Source organism: Sander lucioperca, chromosome 2, assembly GCF_008315115.2.
Source record: "Sander lucioperca isolate FBNREF2018 chromosome 2, SLUC_FBN_1.2, whole genome shotgun sequence".
Lineage (NCBI taxonomy): Eukaryota > Metazoa > Chordata > Actinopteri > Perciformes > Percidae > Sander > Sander lucioperca.
In genome coordinates this window covers 11,070,100-11,088,814 of record NC_050174.1, presented here as the reverse complement: position 1 = coordinate 11,088,814, position 18,715 = coordinate 11,070,100, and the positions used below count along the sequence as shown (strand labels likewise).

Genomic DNA, 18,715 nt, shown 5'->3' with positions numbered 1-18,715 from the left:
CTGGTTTATGAGAACAGCATTAGGTAAACAGAGGGAAGCTGTATAGTCCTAACTGATGGAAATGATCCAATTTAATCATATAACTTACTTTTTAGCAGCCAAGCTCCTTAAGAAGGCAACTTGTCTCCTGAGACCTAATTTGTGTACAGTAACTCCGTCAGTTATTAGTGTGCAGCCTCTCTTTGTAAGTAAAATGAATGATCATTTCTCTTGCATGTGTTGAAACAGGTGAAGGTAGATTTTAACACAAGTCCCTTTGTCTCCACTGCCCCCGCGCTGCATGTGATACATTTGTTATAGATCACACGCATCGATTAGGAATACACATTTAATTTACTCTCCTCGTGTTCATGCTTATTTTCCACATCAACCTGCCATACAGTATCATCTTTCTTGTCATCTGTATATGAAAAGACAGGTTTTAAAAATAAAATAAACAAATGTGTTTTGGACAATGCTGTCTTGGTGGGTTACAGATGAAATGAAAAAAGACAAATTGGATTTCTTCAAGGTTTAGTTGAAACTTGGGGTCTGTTTGTCACAGGAAATTATCTGTTTTGTTATCCAATTGATTAAGCAAAACTAAGCAGTGGGTTGCTTTCTCTCCCCTCTTTGATTATTTCACTATAATTTAAAGGTCCCATGGCATGAACATTTCACTTTATGAGGTTTTTTAACATTAATATGAGTTCCCCCAGCCTGCCTATGGTCCCCCAGTGGCTAGAAATGGTGATAGGTGTAAACCGAGCCCTGGGTATCCTGCTCTGTCTTTGAGAAAATGAAAGCTCAGATGGGCCGATCTGGAATCTGCTCCTTATGAGGTCATAAGGGGCAAGGTTACCTCGGCTTTCTCTGCTTTGCCCGCCCAGAGAATTTGGCCCACCCATGAGAGAGCGACATCATGGCTTTCAAACAACCAAAGTGGCAGTTGGTCAAGGCCCCCCCCCCCTCCTCCTCAATACCTACAGACACAGAAATGGCACATATTAAGTAAAGCTCATTGTGGGACTGGCTCTAGTGGCTCTAATTCTGCACCAAGGCTGAATTTTGGGAAAGAGACTTCAGATACAGTATTAGGGGACCACTAAGGTCTATATAAAAGCATCCAAAGAGCACCATGTCATGGGACCTTTAAAAAGCATCGTTAAAAAAAGGTTTGTCCTACATCTGAGATTAAGAGTCAAATTTATTCACTTAATTATGCATCCAATTGATGAAACTGAAAGACCTGACCTCTCTGTCTGGAGAATTACTCTGTTATGTTCTGTTGTGCTTTAAGGTGGACAGATGTTTTTTTTGTTTTTTTTTTAATTACTTGCAGTTATTATAGGAGCCTAAAGACACAGCTAAAATAAGTTGATGTTGACTACTATGACAGATTGCAGATATACATTTTACCTGTATTTCTTATGAGTCTTTAATTAAACATGGCCTGATATTCTCTAAGTGGTGACCTGTTTATTTTCTCAACAAGGTAATATTTTTACAAGGATGAAATTAGTACAGTATAAACACTTATATTTAATGTAAGACTTAACTTGAGGGGTCCTGCATACACATACAGGTGTTTTCAGTTATTTTGATTAAACCTCTGCTCAGGTGTTGGGGAAGGGGGGGGGGGAGCTATGCCTGGAAATAAGTCAGCATACCTATAGACCTTTTTCACAGCAGACATTCTGACTTGTCATAGCAGGAAAAGCACAGCTGCATTTAATAACATGAATGATGGCTGCATTCCACTTTTGGCTGGTCCTGGTATTTCCTGCTATGACATGTCATAATGTCTGCCGTATATAGGAATGATGAGGGTGTACGTTGTCTACAGCAAGGTATACAACAAATGATTGGGGCAGATGTCAATCATGCACAGTGTATACATGCCCACACTGGCCTGAGAAGAGGTCTAATCAGACACTAAATTGAAATCACGTGTGTGTGTGTGTGTGTGTGTGGCACCTGCATATCAGTCAGTGTGGTCTTTGTCCAAATGATTTTTGCTGTATAATGACATGCAAACAAGCAGAGACAGTTCTGAGGCCATTTGTGTGAGGTTCAATTTACTCAAGGTAAACGACAAACGCATGAGAATACCTCACTATCTGCGAAAAACGTATCACACATTTAAAAAGGCCCTCCAACCATGGTAAACCCACACAGGTCATTTCAATTATTTCCATCATTATTGTATATTGTGTGGGCATGTACAGGCTGTTTGACATTTCCCCCTCACTCCTGTTAGCTTTGTTGTACCGGTTAAGATGAGACAAATCACACCTTTGACCTTTGAAGACATGTCACAGTAGAAGAAGAGAGAAAATAATGTTGATGGTGTAATTCAAATTAGCTGCTTCAGTTTCAGTGTTGGCACATCGTGTTGTTGAACGTTTACCCTACTACAAGCTCTATACCAATGCTTTTTGGTAGACAAAATTAGGCTGAGGGAATTGTCATGTTGCAAATCGCAGCTCAAATGATGCAAATTCAATTAAATGGGCCCCAGGTTCCTCAAAAAGCAGTGTGAAGTTCTGAAAGGTGCTGGAGTGCTGAAAGGATCCTGCAGAATATGGAAGATGGGTGCAAGCAACATTACAACACCATTTTACATAATAAATTAATCACACCAGTCTGACAAGTCTTAAAATGAAACCGTCTTTATTAAGTAACTTTAATATCAGAAAAATAAAACTCTTAAATTCTCTTTACAGCAAATATATAATATCAGTGCTTTGGCCGCAATAACTTAAAAGGCCGTTATAAAATATAGTCTGCTTTTAAACTCCTGACTCAATTTGAAGAATTTATATGCCATAAGACTCCCCCTACATATACATAACAAAAGTGTAGTAAAATTAGCAAATACTTTGAACTGTTGGTACAGCTTAACAATATATGTATTTATATATAGATAATCTAAGCTCCATTTTACAGAATACAGTTTTTAATTTGGAGGCGTACAGACATGACCGGCAGCTTGAATCCTTGGCCTTTTTACAGTTGCAGTGGGACGCTTTACATTGGCGGTACATTATGAAGACATGCTCGTGATGCACATTCCATTTTCCACTAAGTTAAACGGCAGCTATCAATAATATTATCATCAATACTTTAAACTAATAACTAGACTACAAGCAGATAGCATCGACACCCTCCTCCTGCAACATTTCTGGGTTTCCAACTCTTCATTTACATAATCACTCAAAGTAAAAAAAAAAAATTATTGTAAACATTTTAATATAGATATATTTATGTATATATATGAAATGTAACAAAATAAAAATAAGTTCTGTATATTTATCATTAACAGTAACATTATATAATACATACAAAAAAATGTCAATAGATTCATGTCAATAAACTGAGGGCTGACAGTGTATTGCATTCCCTCAGAGAGAGCAAAGAGAGGTCAACCCTTTCTAGAGCTGAGAGAAGTAAAACAAAAGGACGGAGAGAAGACCCGAGGGGGCAGAAGCAGATGGTTTTTTTGCACTTTTGGGACTCATTTGGTTCCATTTCCTCGGGAAAGCTCAATCATCCACGAAAGAAGACGATATTTAAGAAACAGAGCCAAGCAACAGAATAACGCCAAAATACTGTTTACAGCTGGAATGCTAGACGGACTGTGATCCAATGTCCACAAAGTAAAGCAACAGTATTGACCTTATGTAGTGTTGGCAGAGTCCAAGATGTAAGAATCTTTCCAGCTGCTTCCCCTTCGAAATGTCCATCAATTCATTCAATCCTGTAAAACAAAGACTAGAGACACTGGTGTTTAAAGCTAAGACTTGAGATGATTTCCACCAATACATTTTCTTCACTTTTCAGGCGGAGGAACAGACAGATGCACACATTGAATGGGGGAAAAACAAAAGTCAGTTTTTGGAGTCCAAACTTGTCAATAGTGTGATAAGATATGGGGAAGGCTGTGCTTAGTAGGACACAGGACAACAGCAAATGTGCTGATGAGACAGGAGAAGCAAAGTGTGTGCTATTGAAACATCTCATCAATGTATTAGAGCAGGTGATGAAGGTTAACCCCGACTGAAATGTAGTAGTAAAAAGAGAAGGGATATGGTTACACAGGTCTGTCAACAAATTAACACCCAAGGTAGTTTGAGCTCTAATTGAAACCCAACTTTAGTTTATCTAGTGCTTCTTTGAGTAGTTAACATACTGAGTTTTTTTGTTTTTGTTGCATAGGCCGCGTGGTGGCCGCCGTCTCAATTTTGCATCCTAATGGCATTTTGCTGACTGCTTACCAACAAGGACACAAAATGGCTGTGACGAGACGGCCACAGGGTGGAGCAGTTCAAGTGAAAGAAAATGACACTATTGAGATGGATGAGAAGTCTGTAAGGGATTTGTTCCAGATTAAACCTGTCGTCGTAGTAGAGTTTCATAGAATATCAGCTCTTTTGACTCCCAGGTGAGGCGTTACTACTAACTAGCCATACTTATACTATCTACAAAAGTGATTGCAATACAGGGGAGGAGGAATGTTTCTAAAAAGGGACGAGGCTGTGCATATCCTTCTGGCTGAAAACCAGCACATGGCTTCCCCAAACAAAGACGTAATCGAAAAATATACAAAGATGGTATTAAAAAACAATGAGAGGGGAAATATATGGAAACAGAAATAAAGTAAATGGGAGTGTTTGGTGCTGAAAAGATAAAGCAATAGGTGGTAAATACTAGAAAGGCTCAACAAAAATAGGAAGCAAAAGAAAACATCCCTGTGATATAGCCTTTGTTCCACCGAGATACATTTAAGAGATTGAACTTCGAGGAATACTTCAAGACCTCGGTATGTCAGCTTGTGTTCTTTCGGGCAAAGATCTAGATTTGTAGATGGCGTTAAGTTGATTACAGGCTTTCCAAAAAGGCCACCAGTTTGTTTTAAGACAGAGAAACACTGTGCGTCTGCTGAACCAGTGGTTTCTTTTTGTTTACTCAGAACGGAATTAGGCACGAGTTTACAGTAAACAGTTTTTTTAAAAGTAAAAATGGAAAGCAACGTGGCGATACTGAAGTGGTGTAAAATCCTGGTACTTTACAAAAAGGAACTACCCACTTGTTGGTTCTAGTCTGGAAAAGAAAGAATCCTGAGGCAACAAGAGGTTGCCTTCGAGTGTGACAACTTTGCAGTTGCAGGTTTGACCCACTTGGTTTAAAAACCCTTTGTGGGTTTGTTTGCATGCATATTAATATGCTGGTAATATCAGCAATACTCAATCATTCTCATGACCTGGAGCATCTAAACATCATATCATGTTTAAAAGTAGCACAGACACACACTTTGCTAGCCTGATCATTTTTTACACAATCTGGAATATAGTGCCATTTGCCAGGATAATACAGCACGTATATCCAGTTTACTGCAGTAGGCATTAAATTATGTGGTAACCAGGAGAATACTATTAGTTTGAACACTTATGTGGAACTCACTATATGTAAACATGCTCACCTCTTCTTTTTTCCTTACAGTTCGCCATGAGCACAATAACTGAGAGGCAAAGGGGCTGGGCTGTTTTTCAGTACATAAAAACAACTGTAGCAGCGAATTCTTTATCCTCTCTCTTTTTTTAAAATGGACAAAACTATTAAAATGTAGACAAAAAAATAACTTTGACCCAAAAGCCAACAATATTTTTATATATATATAAAATAGAATTCAAAGCACATTTAAAATGTTTGATAGGTAGGCAAAAAACGATAATTATTAGCTTCAGGGAGAAGAAAATGTTAATCAAAAATCATGAGCAAATATATATATATATATATATATATATATATATATCCCACCCCACCCAATGCTACACAGAGGGTTTCCAACCCTCCCATTGATCAATCAATCAATCATGGAAGAAGACTTCACAATAGCAGGCACATGAACGGGCTGAACACCCTAGCTCACGCCCCTAAATACAGATCATTATAAATTCAACTATTCTTCCTCACCTTTGTCAACCAAACACCAGCTTGGACAAAACAGGGGTGAGGCCACACCTAAACACTGACTTGGGGGTCAGTTTTGTAATTTCTCCACATATGTTATGAATTGGAAGTGTTGGGGAGGCAGATCCCTCATCAGCAATCAAAGAAAATGGATTCAAATCACATGTTGCGGAGCTGAATGGCCTGTGTGACCGGGGACAGGCACACAGGGCAAACGGCGTCTGGACCCTGGCATATATGGGTGGCACAATCTAGACAGAAGAGGTTATGGCCGCAGGGAACCAAGGCAGCGATCACCTGGTTATCCATACAGTGGATGCAGATCTCCTGTCCTCTCCCTGCTGATCCGAGCCCCGGCCGATAGGAGAGGGAGGATTCAGGTGGGGAGGAAGAGGAGGCGGTGCTTTCACTAGAAGAGGAGAAGGCCGAGCTGTAAGAGGGAAACCTGTGGGCATCGAGGACCCCAGCCGCGCCAAAAGGCCCTCGGTGAACTCGCTGGGCCTGAGGGTGCTCCAAGGCTTCTGTCCCAGAGAAGGTTGGAGAGAGTCGGGGCGTCCCAGGCTGACTGGTCTGAAGACATTGATGACAACAGTCATTAGATGGCATTAACATACTGTATTGCATCTTCAAAATTCCTGTTCAGGATTCAAAACAAATGTTTTCTAAATTTCTTATTCAACATAATGCATCACTGATGCAATTTCTGGGCCATCAGTGTCACTGCACAGACTTTGTCCTTGTTCTTTTCAGGAAAGGGGCAAAGGTTATCAGAAGATATAAATGGTAACTGCCACAAGCCAAACATCTTAGTTAAAATTTAATTTTGTGGAGCACTTCCAGCTGCCCTGTCTGTGCATGCGTCCAGGTCAGGGTTTACATTACTGTGACTCAATGAAATAAGCTAGCTCCCAAGATGTATGTATAGCAGCACAGACAGGCGTGACGCCATCAATCTGAAAAGGGCCTTATTTTTTTTCTTTGTATCAATAATCAAAACTGTAAACTGTGACTTAAAGGCACGTGCCAATCCGGTAGACTTGGATCTAATGTTTTGCCGATTCTCAGATTTCACATTTAAAATAAACAAAACATTGCTTGTACATGAGAAAAGCAATTGGTATATCCATAACTGTAACAGTAGTCCCCATTTTGATATTTACATACCAAACACCCAATGCACATCGTCTACAATAAAGGATAAAAAGGCAAAAAGCTCATATTTAAAATTGTTGTAAACTGTGGGATGGTCCTAAGGAGGCCACAAACTGTATGCTCCTGTTGAATTTCACCTACCTGAGCTTGACGAGCATCAAAGGCCTGGGGGGGTTGGTGGTCCACAAAGGGGCTCCAGATTTGTGGCTGTGCAGCAGGGTGCGAGGCTTGGGCAGTGGAGATGGTTAATGGGTCAAATCCTGAGGTAGAGCCTCCACCTCCCAGGCTGACCAGCTCCTCAGACCCCACAGGAAGAAGGCTATCACCAAACCAGAAACTTGTACTGCTGCCATTACTGTTGTTGTTGTTGTTGTTGTTAGCATTGGCATTAAACTGACAGGTCGGGCTTAAATCTGCCACCCGGTTCCCATTACCACCGCCGTGGACAGAATCAGCTGAGCTGGAGCCGCTGCCCAGGGAACTTGAGCTGTCATTGCGGTAGGTGGAAGACATCCTGACACCACTGTTAATATTGCTATTGATTCGCTGAGTACCGTTGATGCTCATTGGCAGCAAGCCACCACTCGGTGATGATGCACCTGCATGAAGCCACCCGGCCTCCCCCAACCCAGCTGGTGTGGCGGAATTCTCAAAGCTGACGTCTGTCCCATTGAATTGAAAGTCATTGTTGTCTACACCAGGAGCCTCAATGCTTCCGCAGGTTCCTGTGCGGAGGGCGATGTGCGCCTCTATCTCATCCCTTGCCCGGTCTACGTTCTCGGGCATCCCGGTGACCTCGAACACAGGCTCTTTGTCCCGACTCGGTGTCACAATGTAGGTGTGGGTCTGTTGCTGAATACGTTTGATGGTTGCCCCTGAAAGATATGACCAGACCAAGACCCTTATACTTAAAAGACTTGTCAAGGGTTAAAAGTTTAAATAACTGCTCTGATCACAAGGCGCCATGAATGTCAAGAGTGCACCATTAAAGTTTGGTTTGACAAATCATGTGTGACCATTCCTGAGAAATATACATCTGAGCATAAAACAATGGCACAAAGGAAAAAAAATAAAAATAAAAAATAGTTCCGTGTCAAGAAGAAAATAAATGGTAAAGTATATAGTGCTGAATACATAGCTAGAGAACAGATCTGTGTTCATTGTCACTTTTTGACTACAGCTTGACCTGAGCGTTTCAAGTCAAGAGTCATACTAAAGACTGCAGTCACATTAACACCATTATATATTTTCAGTAAATACACTTGTTTTTTTACAATATCTGAAGTTGAAATTGGAAGAAACCCAGCTGTGCAATAATTTTAGCACTTCAGGATGTCCTGGTGACTCAGCTGACTAAATCGCATACCTAAAGCCTATAGCAGCTAACACAACGCTGAGTTTCAGTGTTGTATAGAAACATTTGTCAATACTACATATTTTGAAAAAGACTGGATAACCAGAGAGCACATTCACAAAATAGATGTGCCAAAATGAATGGGCAAGTAACAGACACTTTTTACCTCAATGCTTGTTAACACCACATATTAAATATTAAGATTCCACACTGCTTTTTGCTTCTGTATGCATGGCACAGTGTTTCCTCACCACTTCCAAATTGTTGTCATTTTGACTCGTTACCTTACCCACTCCAGCCAAATGACACATGGTTGAGAACCGCTGCACTTCAATTTACAAATCAACCCCAGGACTTTCTGACACTGAGGTGGTAATGTCAACAGGGCAATAGGTTAAAGTAAGAGCAAAATGAAACCTACTGGAGTAAGGCTGAATATATTAAACTCTTCCAAAAGCTGTAAGCAACTTAAGACACACCATTAGACAATTCACAATTTCCTTTAAATGCTCAGAAAAACAAAAAAAACTGTTATGTAAGGGCTAGCAACTGGAGCAAACAACATGTATTTGAATACAGGATTATTTAAAAGACCCACCTTTGGGACCCACGACCAGCCCTACAACACGATATGGTACACGCACCTGTGGGGTTGAAATGACACAGGGTAACTATAGACACTTTCAATGTCAAACAACCAAAACATAAAACCCAGAGAGACTCCTTTATAAAACAAAAGTGCTTGGATAGTAACATACACAACATTTAGATATTATAACAACTGCACTTAATGTGAGTCACTGCATAAGAATATCTGTTTTATATTTTTAACACTGAATGACACTATGACTCCTAATCACATGCTTGCTGACCTGAATGGTAGTCTGTCCAGGTAGAGAGGGGGTCCCAGGACCGGTTGTAACAGACACAGGACCCGTCTTGTTTCGAGAGGCTCTGATGAGGGAGAAGTGCTCTGCTGCAGACAGGATCTCCCTCTTAGCCATGGCCACATCTTCTTTGCGCCCCGTCACAACAAAGACAGGCTGCTCTCCCCTCACTGGTGTCTTAATGTAGGTGTTGGTCTTGGCTCGAAGTGCCTTAATCTTACAGCCTGTCAAGGGCAAGTGAAAGTGAGACAATAAAAGACAGAGGAAGATGATGGAGAGATCTGTGGCCCGGGTACATGGAGCTAGTCAGAAAACTCTACGTGCATGGGATGAAGTTTACACCTTGGTTAAAGAAAGTGCAGCATTAATGTATTTGACTAATTTTTACCATGTCAGTATTATATTTGTATTTTTGTATTGTATCTTTTTATTTCTTGGGGAGTTTGTAATGGGGTCGCCATGGGTTGGGGGAGGGGATGTTTGTTCTGTTTCTGTGATGTATATGGTTTTGTGATATCTCAAAAAAACCTGTACTATCATTGAATTTCTACCTGTATATTATCAATAAAAAAATTATCACAAAAAAAGAAAGACAGAGGAATGTTGGATCACTTTAGATTCACTTTTAAAATGTACCACCTTGCATTACATAAACATATTAAACTTTGACGTTGAACTAATAAAAGACTATAGCATATGCAATTTCAGTTTCCAGTCCCTAATGCCATTTAAAAGTTGCACAGTTGATAAATTAAATATTCCTTTCAGCTGTGGTTGAGAGTCCAGCATCATTACCAGAGCCATTTCCTGTTGTTGTCAACACTGCAGTCTGTGCACCCTCCCCCAACTGGTCTTAAACCTAATAACACTATCCCAACTCTACCATTGAGTTATGTAAAGTTCATGTAAAAGACCAGATAAAGGCGTTGGGTATATAAGAAAAGCCGGTCGTGTTTAGTTGTACTGAGAAGCCTTGGTTATGTCACGGAGCTAACTATTACCTACAGCTGATGTGGCAAAGCAATGGTGACCAACACACTGGTCTTCATGTTCTCTTTCGAGACAAAGCCGAGCCTGGTTTAGCACGGCAAGGCACGGCTGAGGACAGGCTCACGGTCCGCGAAGCACAGACAAAACATCCATAATACAGACGAGCTGTCAAAGCGAGAAGACACAGATGGGTCTGCTGGTTCATAAAACTTGTGATGCAAACTTTTGGTGAGGGTGTTGGACGAGTGTGGTGTTGACCCAGTTAGGAGTGCTAAGCTAGATGCTTTCAAGCTAAGTTAATTGTTGTTACTTTAGAAGCTAAATGACAGTTTGCTTGAATTATGGGTGAGTGTAATGTTTAAACTATAACGTACACAACTCGTCAGGGGTTCTATATCTAAAATTGTAACTTATAAAAATGATTCTAGTGTAACGTTACATCTTATTTGTTTGCTTACTTTCCTGCTTCCTGAAGTATCTCCCCACCAAGTTAACGTTACGTCCAAACTTCTATTAACAACTTAGCTAACTAGCTAATGATTCCAAACAAAACCAGCAGAAAGACAACGACGACTCACCCTGCCTGCCCACAATCTCAGCGACGTGCTCGGAGCTCGGCACCGCCACACACTCGGTCGTGTTGACGCTCTTTCGCCGAGCCAACAGCGTAGACTCGGCCTCGTAGCCCGACTCCCCGTACACGCCGGGCGGTAGCATCGCCATGCTGCCAGCCAGTGGTAGGGCGCTGCCGCCGACTCCAGTATCATCCCACTCGTCTCCGTTGTACAACAAGACCGTCTCGATGTGCGGTGGCTCCATCCCGGACGGCATCACGGAGCCGGCCGGCCCAGATGGGAGGTGTTGATGGCGGCGGGCCTGCGCTAGCATTGAGGAGTCTGCGGCGGCTAAAACTTCTGGCTCCTTGTCCTCGGGCGCAGCCGTCATGTTCACCTCATCTCCCGAGGGCGGCCGATGCAGAGGCTTCAAGTCTAGGACCGTACCGAGGAGGTTGAAATGAGAAATTGGGGAAAGCTGGTGATTGTGGTGGTGATAGTGGAGGCTCTCATCTACTTGTTCGGGGGTCTGGCTCTGGGTGCCGTGGTGCTCCTCAAGGCCCATACCGGCGAAAGCGTGCACTAGCGGAGGTGGGACCTCGGACTCTCCCTCGTCGGCCTCCAGCAAAGACGTGCTACTCGGCATGGTGCAGAACTTTTATAATATTTGCATTAATCGAAAATCGATACGAATAATGATTACAATTTGTTTAGGTTTACAAAAAATAAAAAGCGACCAGCGCCTGTTGGTTGAAATGTGTGTGGCTTTTGTTTTGTCTTTCAGCTCATGCAGCCCTCCCTACACTGTAATCTCGTATTGCTGGTTCACGCGAGACTTTGCTTTGGGGTCAGGGGTCAAACCAGTTCTCTTAAACATCCATGGCTCAGACCATAGACTATAAAGTCTATGGCTCAGACGTGTATTCATTTCTTTTACGGTCTATGGTACTCACCACAACTGTCAGAAAGACGCACTCAGTGCGCATCTTGCAGTGGTGTGATGACATTGATTCATTATAATATATTACTAATTACATTTTTAAAAAACACAGGGTTGATGAGTAGAATTTAAGATAATTGTAAAAGTACATGTAACACACTCCTGTACAGTAGGTGGCGGTATGCACCTAAACGTTGTTTGCAATCCGCCATTAAACAGAAGAAGAAGAAGAAGAAGAAGAAGAAGAAGAAGAACAACAACAACAACAACAACAACAACAACAACAACAACTACTGGTGGTGCCACTGACTGTAAAATTAATATTAACAGTCTATGGTTTAGTGCCCATCTGCCCAGGGCTACACACCCCAACGCTGTTGGTGAATAATTTGGTGAATAAGGCCTAAGACTTTGTGAATAATTCAGTGAATAAGGCCTAAGACTTTGTGGCATACACTGATACACTCTACACAGACTTTGAGAGATCAAGACAAGAGATAAAAACAGGAAGAAGTAAAGTTTTCTAATAAGGCTTAGATTGAGGGCAAGGATAACATATATTAGCTAATGCAGAAGCATTGACTGTAAAATTAATATTAACAGACTATGTGCAGAAGCTGTCAATAGACCAATGAGTGCCTGACCCCATGCCAGCTACCTTGTGTCCAAACGTGCTGCCTCTCTATGCTGGTTTGATGAAAACTGACTTTTAAGTAAAAATCAATCTGAAATACAACAGATGGCTTCTCGAGAGTTGATATAGAGATTGTGTAGTCTTTCAAATAATTGGTTGTCCAACTAACAACAAGCTGAAGAAGTCTGACAGCAGATGCCCTCCACCGGAAGTTAACTAAGGAGGAGCCTGTGGGGCACCAGACGTTCAATGACTGGGGTGGCAACAACCATCCTCTATGCAGTGGTCTGTTGGACCAGTGTCATCTTAGGTGCAAACGGAAAAACCCTATCCAGGAATGTCTACTGTACTCCATAGATGAACATTTAACAGAAAATGATGATTTGTCATTACACATCCAACCCCCTGAAAGAGGTCCCCTATCCTGCAGGTCTTTTTTTTTTTTTTTTATCTCAGCTTCAGTGAGGCACTGTTCTCAGTTGTCCACAATACCCCAGAGTGTACTGTAGGTCAATCACTTCATAAGGCTTGATGTTGGGTATTTTGCTACTGTACCACACGCTTCCTGTCGTCGTGGCCATCATCATCAGTGTCTTGCACATAGATTTCACGCATGAAGACACAACCCACCACAAACATCTCATAATAATAAAAAAGGTAGCATAGAATACCCCATACCCCATCAGTTCTTACGAGTACAACATAAAAGAACATGGATAAGAATACATATATTAAAGAACATGAAAGAGAAGTAAAAAACAATTGAAAAAACATGTATAAAAGAGAATATAAAACACCTACAACAATAATGGTCCTTACATTAACTTGGGCACTGCCAAGAAATTGTGTCATAACTGGAGGCTTTATCAAATGATGATGATTAGGACTAGTCACAGTCAGATTTTGTGTGGATTTTTGTTTAATCTAGTTTTGTTTTTAACGTAGGCTATCAAACCTTTACGTACATTTACGATATCGTATAAACTGCTTAACAAAACATAATTTTCAGATGTAGTATATTATCTAACCACAAAGTGGCAGCCACGTTGGAGTGTATTGAAAAGGCAGCTACGCTTCTCTAGCATAGAATGTGTTCGTCTGGTGGTGGACGTGGCCATCCTCTTCTTTCTAGACCAATTAGAGAGAGAAGGGGGCGGGCTTTTACAGATGACAGCCAATCCCGTGTCACGTTTGTAAAACCCTACTTAGTTAGCATTAGTCGCATCCGGGTGAGCGCTTTAAGGTGAGTTAGCTAATGCTGGGACAAAATAACATGAATTAAGAAATGATAATGTTTGAATTTACCTTAACTTCAATGACCACGAAATCGCCCACAATACACAATTACACTAGCCATAAGAAAATGGTACAAATCCATAGTGGCTTTCTGTCTCTAAAATATAAACGCCAACAAGCTAGCTAGTTACCGTTAGCTTTAAGCTAACACATTGATATCAATGTCCGGGTTTGCTTTGCCATTTTTGTCTTCTTCCCTCCCTCGCTATTGATTTTAGTTTAATGTCTGCTAATGTTTATTTCGGCAGGTCCGCTCAGGTTTTTACTTTGAAGCTTGGCTCTCGGACATCAGGATGTACGGATCCTTTCGGGTGCTGTTGCAGGTGCTGTCGGCCCAGCTGCTCTGTGTATGGGTGCTGGGCTCCGAGCTAACCTTTGAGCTGCCAGACAACGCAAAACAGTGTTTCTACGAGGACATCATCATCGGCACCAAGTGTACACTGGAGTTTCAGGTGGGTCTTCTTTCGGCCCACAGTTCAGCCCTCTAGCCTTATTTATCATCCTAATGAGGAAGTTCTCATTTTTAAATCAGACAGTCAGACTTTCATCTGGATGGCAGTCTGGGCTCAGCAGAGATCAGCAGCGTTATATCAGCAGTTATCTCACTGATGAATACATGGTCAACTTTTTAAAATATAAGGACAAACCTGTTTTTTTCTTTTAAACACACAGGAGCTTTTGTCTGTCCCATTGTATTTATTAATGTAGCAGGAATGCTCATTACATAAAGTGTTGTTTGCTCAAACAGGTAGATTTTGTCCGCATAAACAATTCCTATAACATCATACATCTAAATGTTGCACTAGTTAGCAGGTTTTTGTACATTTTATTACAACATAAACCATATAATTTACATCATGTATTTCCATATAAATATGTGAGAGTGCCAGTTTTTCTGTTTTTTGATAAGCGATAATTCATTATTAATTATATTGTTTTAAAGTCTCTTCAAAAATGATCTCTTCATCCCAGTCTGTCATGCCTAAATGTGACTCAAATCTGTCATCAATTTGAGATATTAAATAATTGAGAACATGCATTTTTAGATAGTTATAGGATTGTGTTGTAGTAAAATACTGCATTTGACTTTGATGTGACAATCATGACATGAGTTTTGTCCATGTAGTCCAACCCTCTTCTTTGTCTCTTTACTACTTGACACAATGCATGATGGCTTGAAAGGTGGTGACCGGTGGCCATTATGATGTGGACTGTCGTTTGGAGGACCCAGAAGGCACTACACTCTACAAGGAGATGAAGAAGCAATATGACAGCTTTACCTTCACAGCAGCCAAGAATGGCACCTACAAGTTCTGCTTCAGTAACGAGTTCTCCACCTTCACACACAAGACGGTTTACTTTGACTTCCAGGTTGGCGATGACCCTCCACTCTTCCCCAATGAGAACAGAGTCACTGCCCTCACTCAGGTAAACTGTGTGTGTGAGGATGCACAAGCTTAATCATTATATAGCATGCAAGTGTATAAGTGCTTTTTGTAACTCTGACATAAACCCGATTTTGTTTTTATCTGACTTAAAAACTACAGGCTCGTTTTCCAGACAGCATGTTGTACAACATGAGATTATACACTTTCCCACATCTCTCTTACTCTGCTGTTGGTTATATAGCACCTGTTAAGGCTTAGGGTGGTACTACTAGGTTCTTATTAGTACACGGTGTCTTCTGCAAATTCCCAGCCATGCTCCACCTAATTTCTAACCTGAAAAGAGGTTTGACCTGCTGTAATGACGGAAACACCTGTCTGGCTATGCTCGGCACTAGTTAGTTTTAACCAGGACGAATATGTTTTTATTCAACACCCATAGTGAGTGATGTTTTAATATGCCTTTTATGTTTTCCTGATGTTTGTTTTCTCGTGACAGAATAACAGATGAAACATTGAAAAACAGAAAAGCACAGTGTGTGCTGCAAGGCTCAAGGGCCTGGTTACTGCTAGAGGAACATTTAGTCCGAAAAAATAAAATAAACCACAGTGTGTGGTAGTGATCGAACCAAACTGAACCAAAATAAAGAATAAGACTGATAACATTATTGCGGGCTCAAAAAGTCTTAATATAAATGTATGCCTCATCATTTTACAAGTTGGTGGATATTTTAACATTTTTTGTTCCGTCTAGTTTGTGAAAGAAATATAGAATTGTCTTCTTGTTAGTTGGTCAATCGTTAATTTCCAGCAACAGTCTAAATACGTTGGTCTTGGCTTCCATTTTTTTTTTTTTTTTTTTTTTTTTTATACCATTCTAGATGGAATCTGCTTGCGTGTCCATCCACGAGGCCCTGAAGTCGGTCATCGACTACCAGACTCACTTCCGCCTCCGTGAGGCCCAGGGACGCAGTCGGGCGGAGGACCTCAACACCCGTGTTGCATTCTGGTCCATCGGAGAGGCCATTATTCTTCTGGTGGTCAGCATCAGCCAGGTGGTCCTGCTGAGAAGCTTCTTTTCTGACAGAAAGACCACTACAACACGCGTTGGATCGTAACAGTCTCTGAGCCCCGGAATCTAATTCATCACTTTCTTTATCCGTACCTGGACTGGTGTGCATAGAGTGGGTTAGAATATCAGTGCTGATCTAAAATTGGATCATATCAAACTGCCAGGTTGTACAATCTGACATGTCAACTTCATTCTTCACTGGTATTCTTACAAACATTATGCAAATGAGTCTTGAAGTCTAAAAGGTTAAATATGTTCAAAATGCTTTTGAGGGGTAAAATAGAAAACCTGAAGAAAGGTTTCCTTGTTTGTGTTGCTTGTTACCATCTGTATTGGAGGCAGTTCAAGGTCATATAGTTGAAGCAAACCCTAAATAATTTGAAGTAGAGCTGGGCAATGTGGAGAATATCAAATATCACAATATTTTGGACCAAATACCTTGATATCGATATAACAACGATATTGTAGCGTTGACTATTGGTGCTTTCACAAACTATTTACACAATATTTTTTTGACAAATAATCAGATGTACCATAGATATAATGACTAAGTGGTTAAAGGCAAATAATAGAACAGCTAGAAGTAAGGTAAGTTCAGAAAATGATATCGCATTAATGTAATGCAGCCTGTAGAACCAGGAAAAGACAACACATACTCACCATAATACGATAGCCAAAATTTAAGAAGATATCTTTTATCACAATATTGATAAAATTGATAAATTGCCCAGCCCTACTTTAAATATTTGAAATAATTTCTAAATGTGTTTTGATTTTATTTGTGTTCTTTTTTCCCCCGTCCTCTCAAACCTCTCCTCCTGATCTGTTTCATTTTTCAGCCCAAATTGTGCACTGAAATAACAGAGTGGAATTTGTGACTAAATGTACTCATAATGTAAGGTTTATGGTTTTGTTTATTTTCTTGCATGCAAAGCATTAGGTTTCCAAAACCACACTGGCAAGGCAAAGGGTGTTTCCCCCACAAAGTTTGCATTTGGTTATGAAAAATATGTTGCTTTTTTTTTTCTTTATTAAATCTCGCTGTATTAAGTGAGAGTAGATTTTGTGTTGTGGTTTTTAATTTAAAAAGAAATTTTAGACTTTATTTTGATAGGACAGCAGAAGACATGAAAGGGGAGAGAGAGGGGGGGGAATGACATGCAGCAAAGGGCTGCAGGTCGGAGGAGTGAACCTCTATGTATGGCCGCCCGCTCTACCAACTGAGCTATCCATTGTGTTGTGCTTTTATCAGCTTTGTCATTTTAAATGAGTTATAAGAGTATGCTGTATTCAGAGTAAGCCATCCTTTAATTTAATATAAGCTTGAAACAGTTTGTATTTGGGTTGAAGGATTGAGTTTAGAGATACAGATGGTCTCCCTTAAGTGACTGCAGACCCAATTCCTTAAATGTTTTTGCTATTTGTATTCCATTTGCACATCGGGGTAAAGTCATGCTTCAGTTTGACCACACCTAGGTGAATTATTTCCTAAAAATGTTATAATTATCTATGTGACTTAATGTCGAAGGCAAAAAAATAATTATTCTTTTGAAAATGACACATTTGAGTGTTAAGTGGTAATGCCAGCAGTTTTTAGTGCACAAACTTAAAAAAAAAAAGAACTTTGTCTTTCACTTGTTCCCTTGCAATGTTACATCTAGTTCTTGCTGTGTAAGTGTAACAACTTATTTATCTTGTAGGCTGATATTGCTCTCGGTTTTATACAGCACTGTTGTAAAAATGAATGTTTTGCAAAATATTGCTTGAATATAAGGTAATTGCAGTAACTTTGAGTTGTAGTTGTAATTTTAAATTGTACCCCCTGACTCAATTAAAAAACTCAATTTTCTAAAGGAACAGGGAGGAAGATTTAGACAGCTTAAATCTAATGTGTCTATATATATATATAATATGACTGGTTCTGAACATATGAGCCTGCTTAGTTCAACCTGGTAGTGTCGCTTCAACCAGGAATCAGTCATTGGGTCATTCTTTCTCTCACTATTCACTGATTTCCAAATTCAGCTCTTAGACACAGGAATGAATGCTGAAACATGAAATACCTGAGTATATTGTGGCCATTTTGAAGTTCACCTGTAGAATTGAATGTGACTGAACAGAACACCTCTGGTGAAGCTAGAAGACATCACTGTTGAAATGTGAGATAAATATAACTTTTATATTCATAAGACAGACTTTTACACCTAACCCACTGAAAGAAACCAAAAACTCTATTTATAGTTTGGTCTTGTTTAACCGTCAAAACTGATTCTAGAGACTTGTAAAACAACTAATTTATTTTATTCATTTATTAGTTCTGGTTTGGCTTTGCTTCCATTGGTATGCTTTTCCCCTCTCACCATATGTTCATTGTCAGTTTTGGTAAGTGGTGCAAAGTTGCCATTTAAGTTTTAGGTTTATGTGCTGCCAGGTCATTTTTGGACACAAATTTATCTCTGATGCATTCTGGGAACTTTTTAAGTTATTGGGATGACTGAA

General features: G+C 40.3%; 2 protein-coding genes across 2 annotated transcripts; one reads left to right on the top strand and one right to left on the bottom strand.

Annotated features, from left to right (window-relative positions):
* Positions 1-2,635: 2,635 nt before the first annotated feature.
* On the bottom strand, positions 2,636-11,746 carry LOC116056834 (RNA-binding protein MEX3B-like). The gene is made up of 5 exons (XM_031309197.2): positions 10,914-11,746; positions 9,331-9,569; positions 9,057-9,102; positions 7,246-7,979; positions 2,636-6,522 (listed from the first exon to the last, which is right to left on the bottom strand). Exons 1-5 carry the CDS (start codon positions 11,533-11,535, stop codon positions 6,112-6,114), a joined length of 2,052 nt encoding a protein of 683 aa, XP_031165057.1. The 5' UTR covers positions 11,536-11,746; the 3' UTR covers positions 2,636-6,111.
* A 1,828-nt stretch (positions 11,747-13,574) lies between these two features.
* tmed7 (transmembrane p24 trafficking protein 7) lies at positions 13,575-17,272 on the top strand. Its single transcript, XM_031309204.2, has 4 exons — positions 13,575-13,706; positions 14,008-14,211; positions 14,942-15,187; positions 16,026-17,272. The coding sequence occupies exons 2-4, from the start codon at positions 14,053-14,055 to the stop codon at positions 16,260-16,262; spliced, it is 642 nt and encodes a 213-aa protein (XP_031165064.1). The 5' UTR covers positions 13,575-13,706; positions 14,008-14,052; the 3' UTR covers positions 16,263-17,272.
* The last annotated feature ends 1,443 nt before the right edge of the window (positions 17,273-18,715 follow it).

Bases quoted from the DNA above. Each gene is read 5' to 3' on its own strand.
- tmed7 (XM_031309204.2), top strand. From the start codon at position 14,053: ATGTACGGATCCTTTCGGGTGCTGTTGCAGGTGCTGTCGGCCCAGCTG. The intron at 14,212-14,941 runs GTGGGTCTTCTT...ATGGCTTGAAAG, and splicing joins AGTGTACACTGGAGTTTCAG to GTGGTGACCGGTGGCCATTA. The intron at 15,188-16,025 runs GTAAACTGTGTG...ATACCATTCTAG, and splicing joins GAGTCACTGCCCTCACTCAG to ATGGAATCTGCTTGCGTGTC.
- LOC116056834 (XM_031309197.2), bottom strand. From the start codon at position 11,535: ATGCCGAGTAGCACGTCTTTGCTGGAGGCCGACGAGGGAGAGTCCGAG. The intron at 9,570-10,913 runs GTGAGTCGTCGT...TGCCCTTGACAG, and splicing joins TGAGATTGTGGGCAGGCAGG to GCTGTAAGATTAAGGCACTT. The intron at 9,103-9,330 runs GTCAGCAAGCAT...TCAACCCCACAG, and splicing joins CTGGACAGACTACCATTCAG to GTGCGTGTACCATATCGTGT.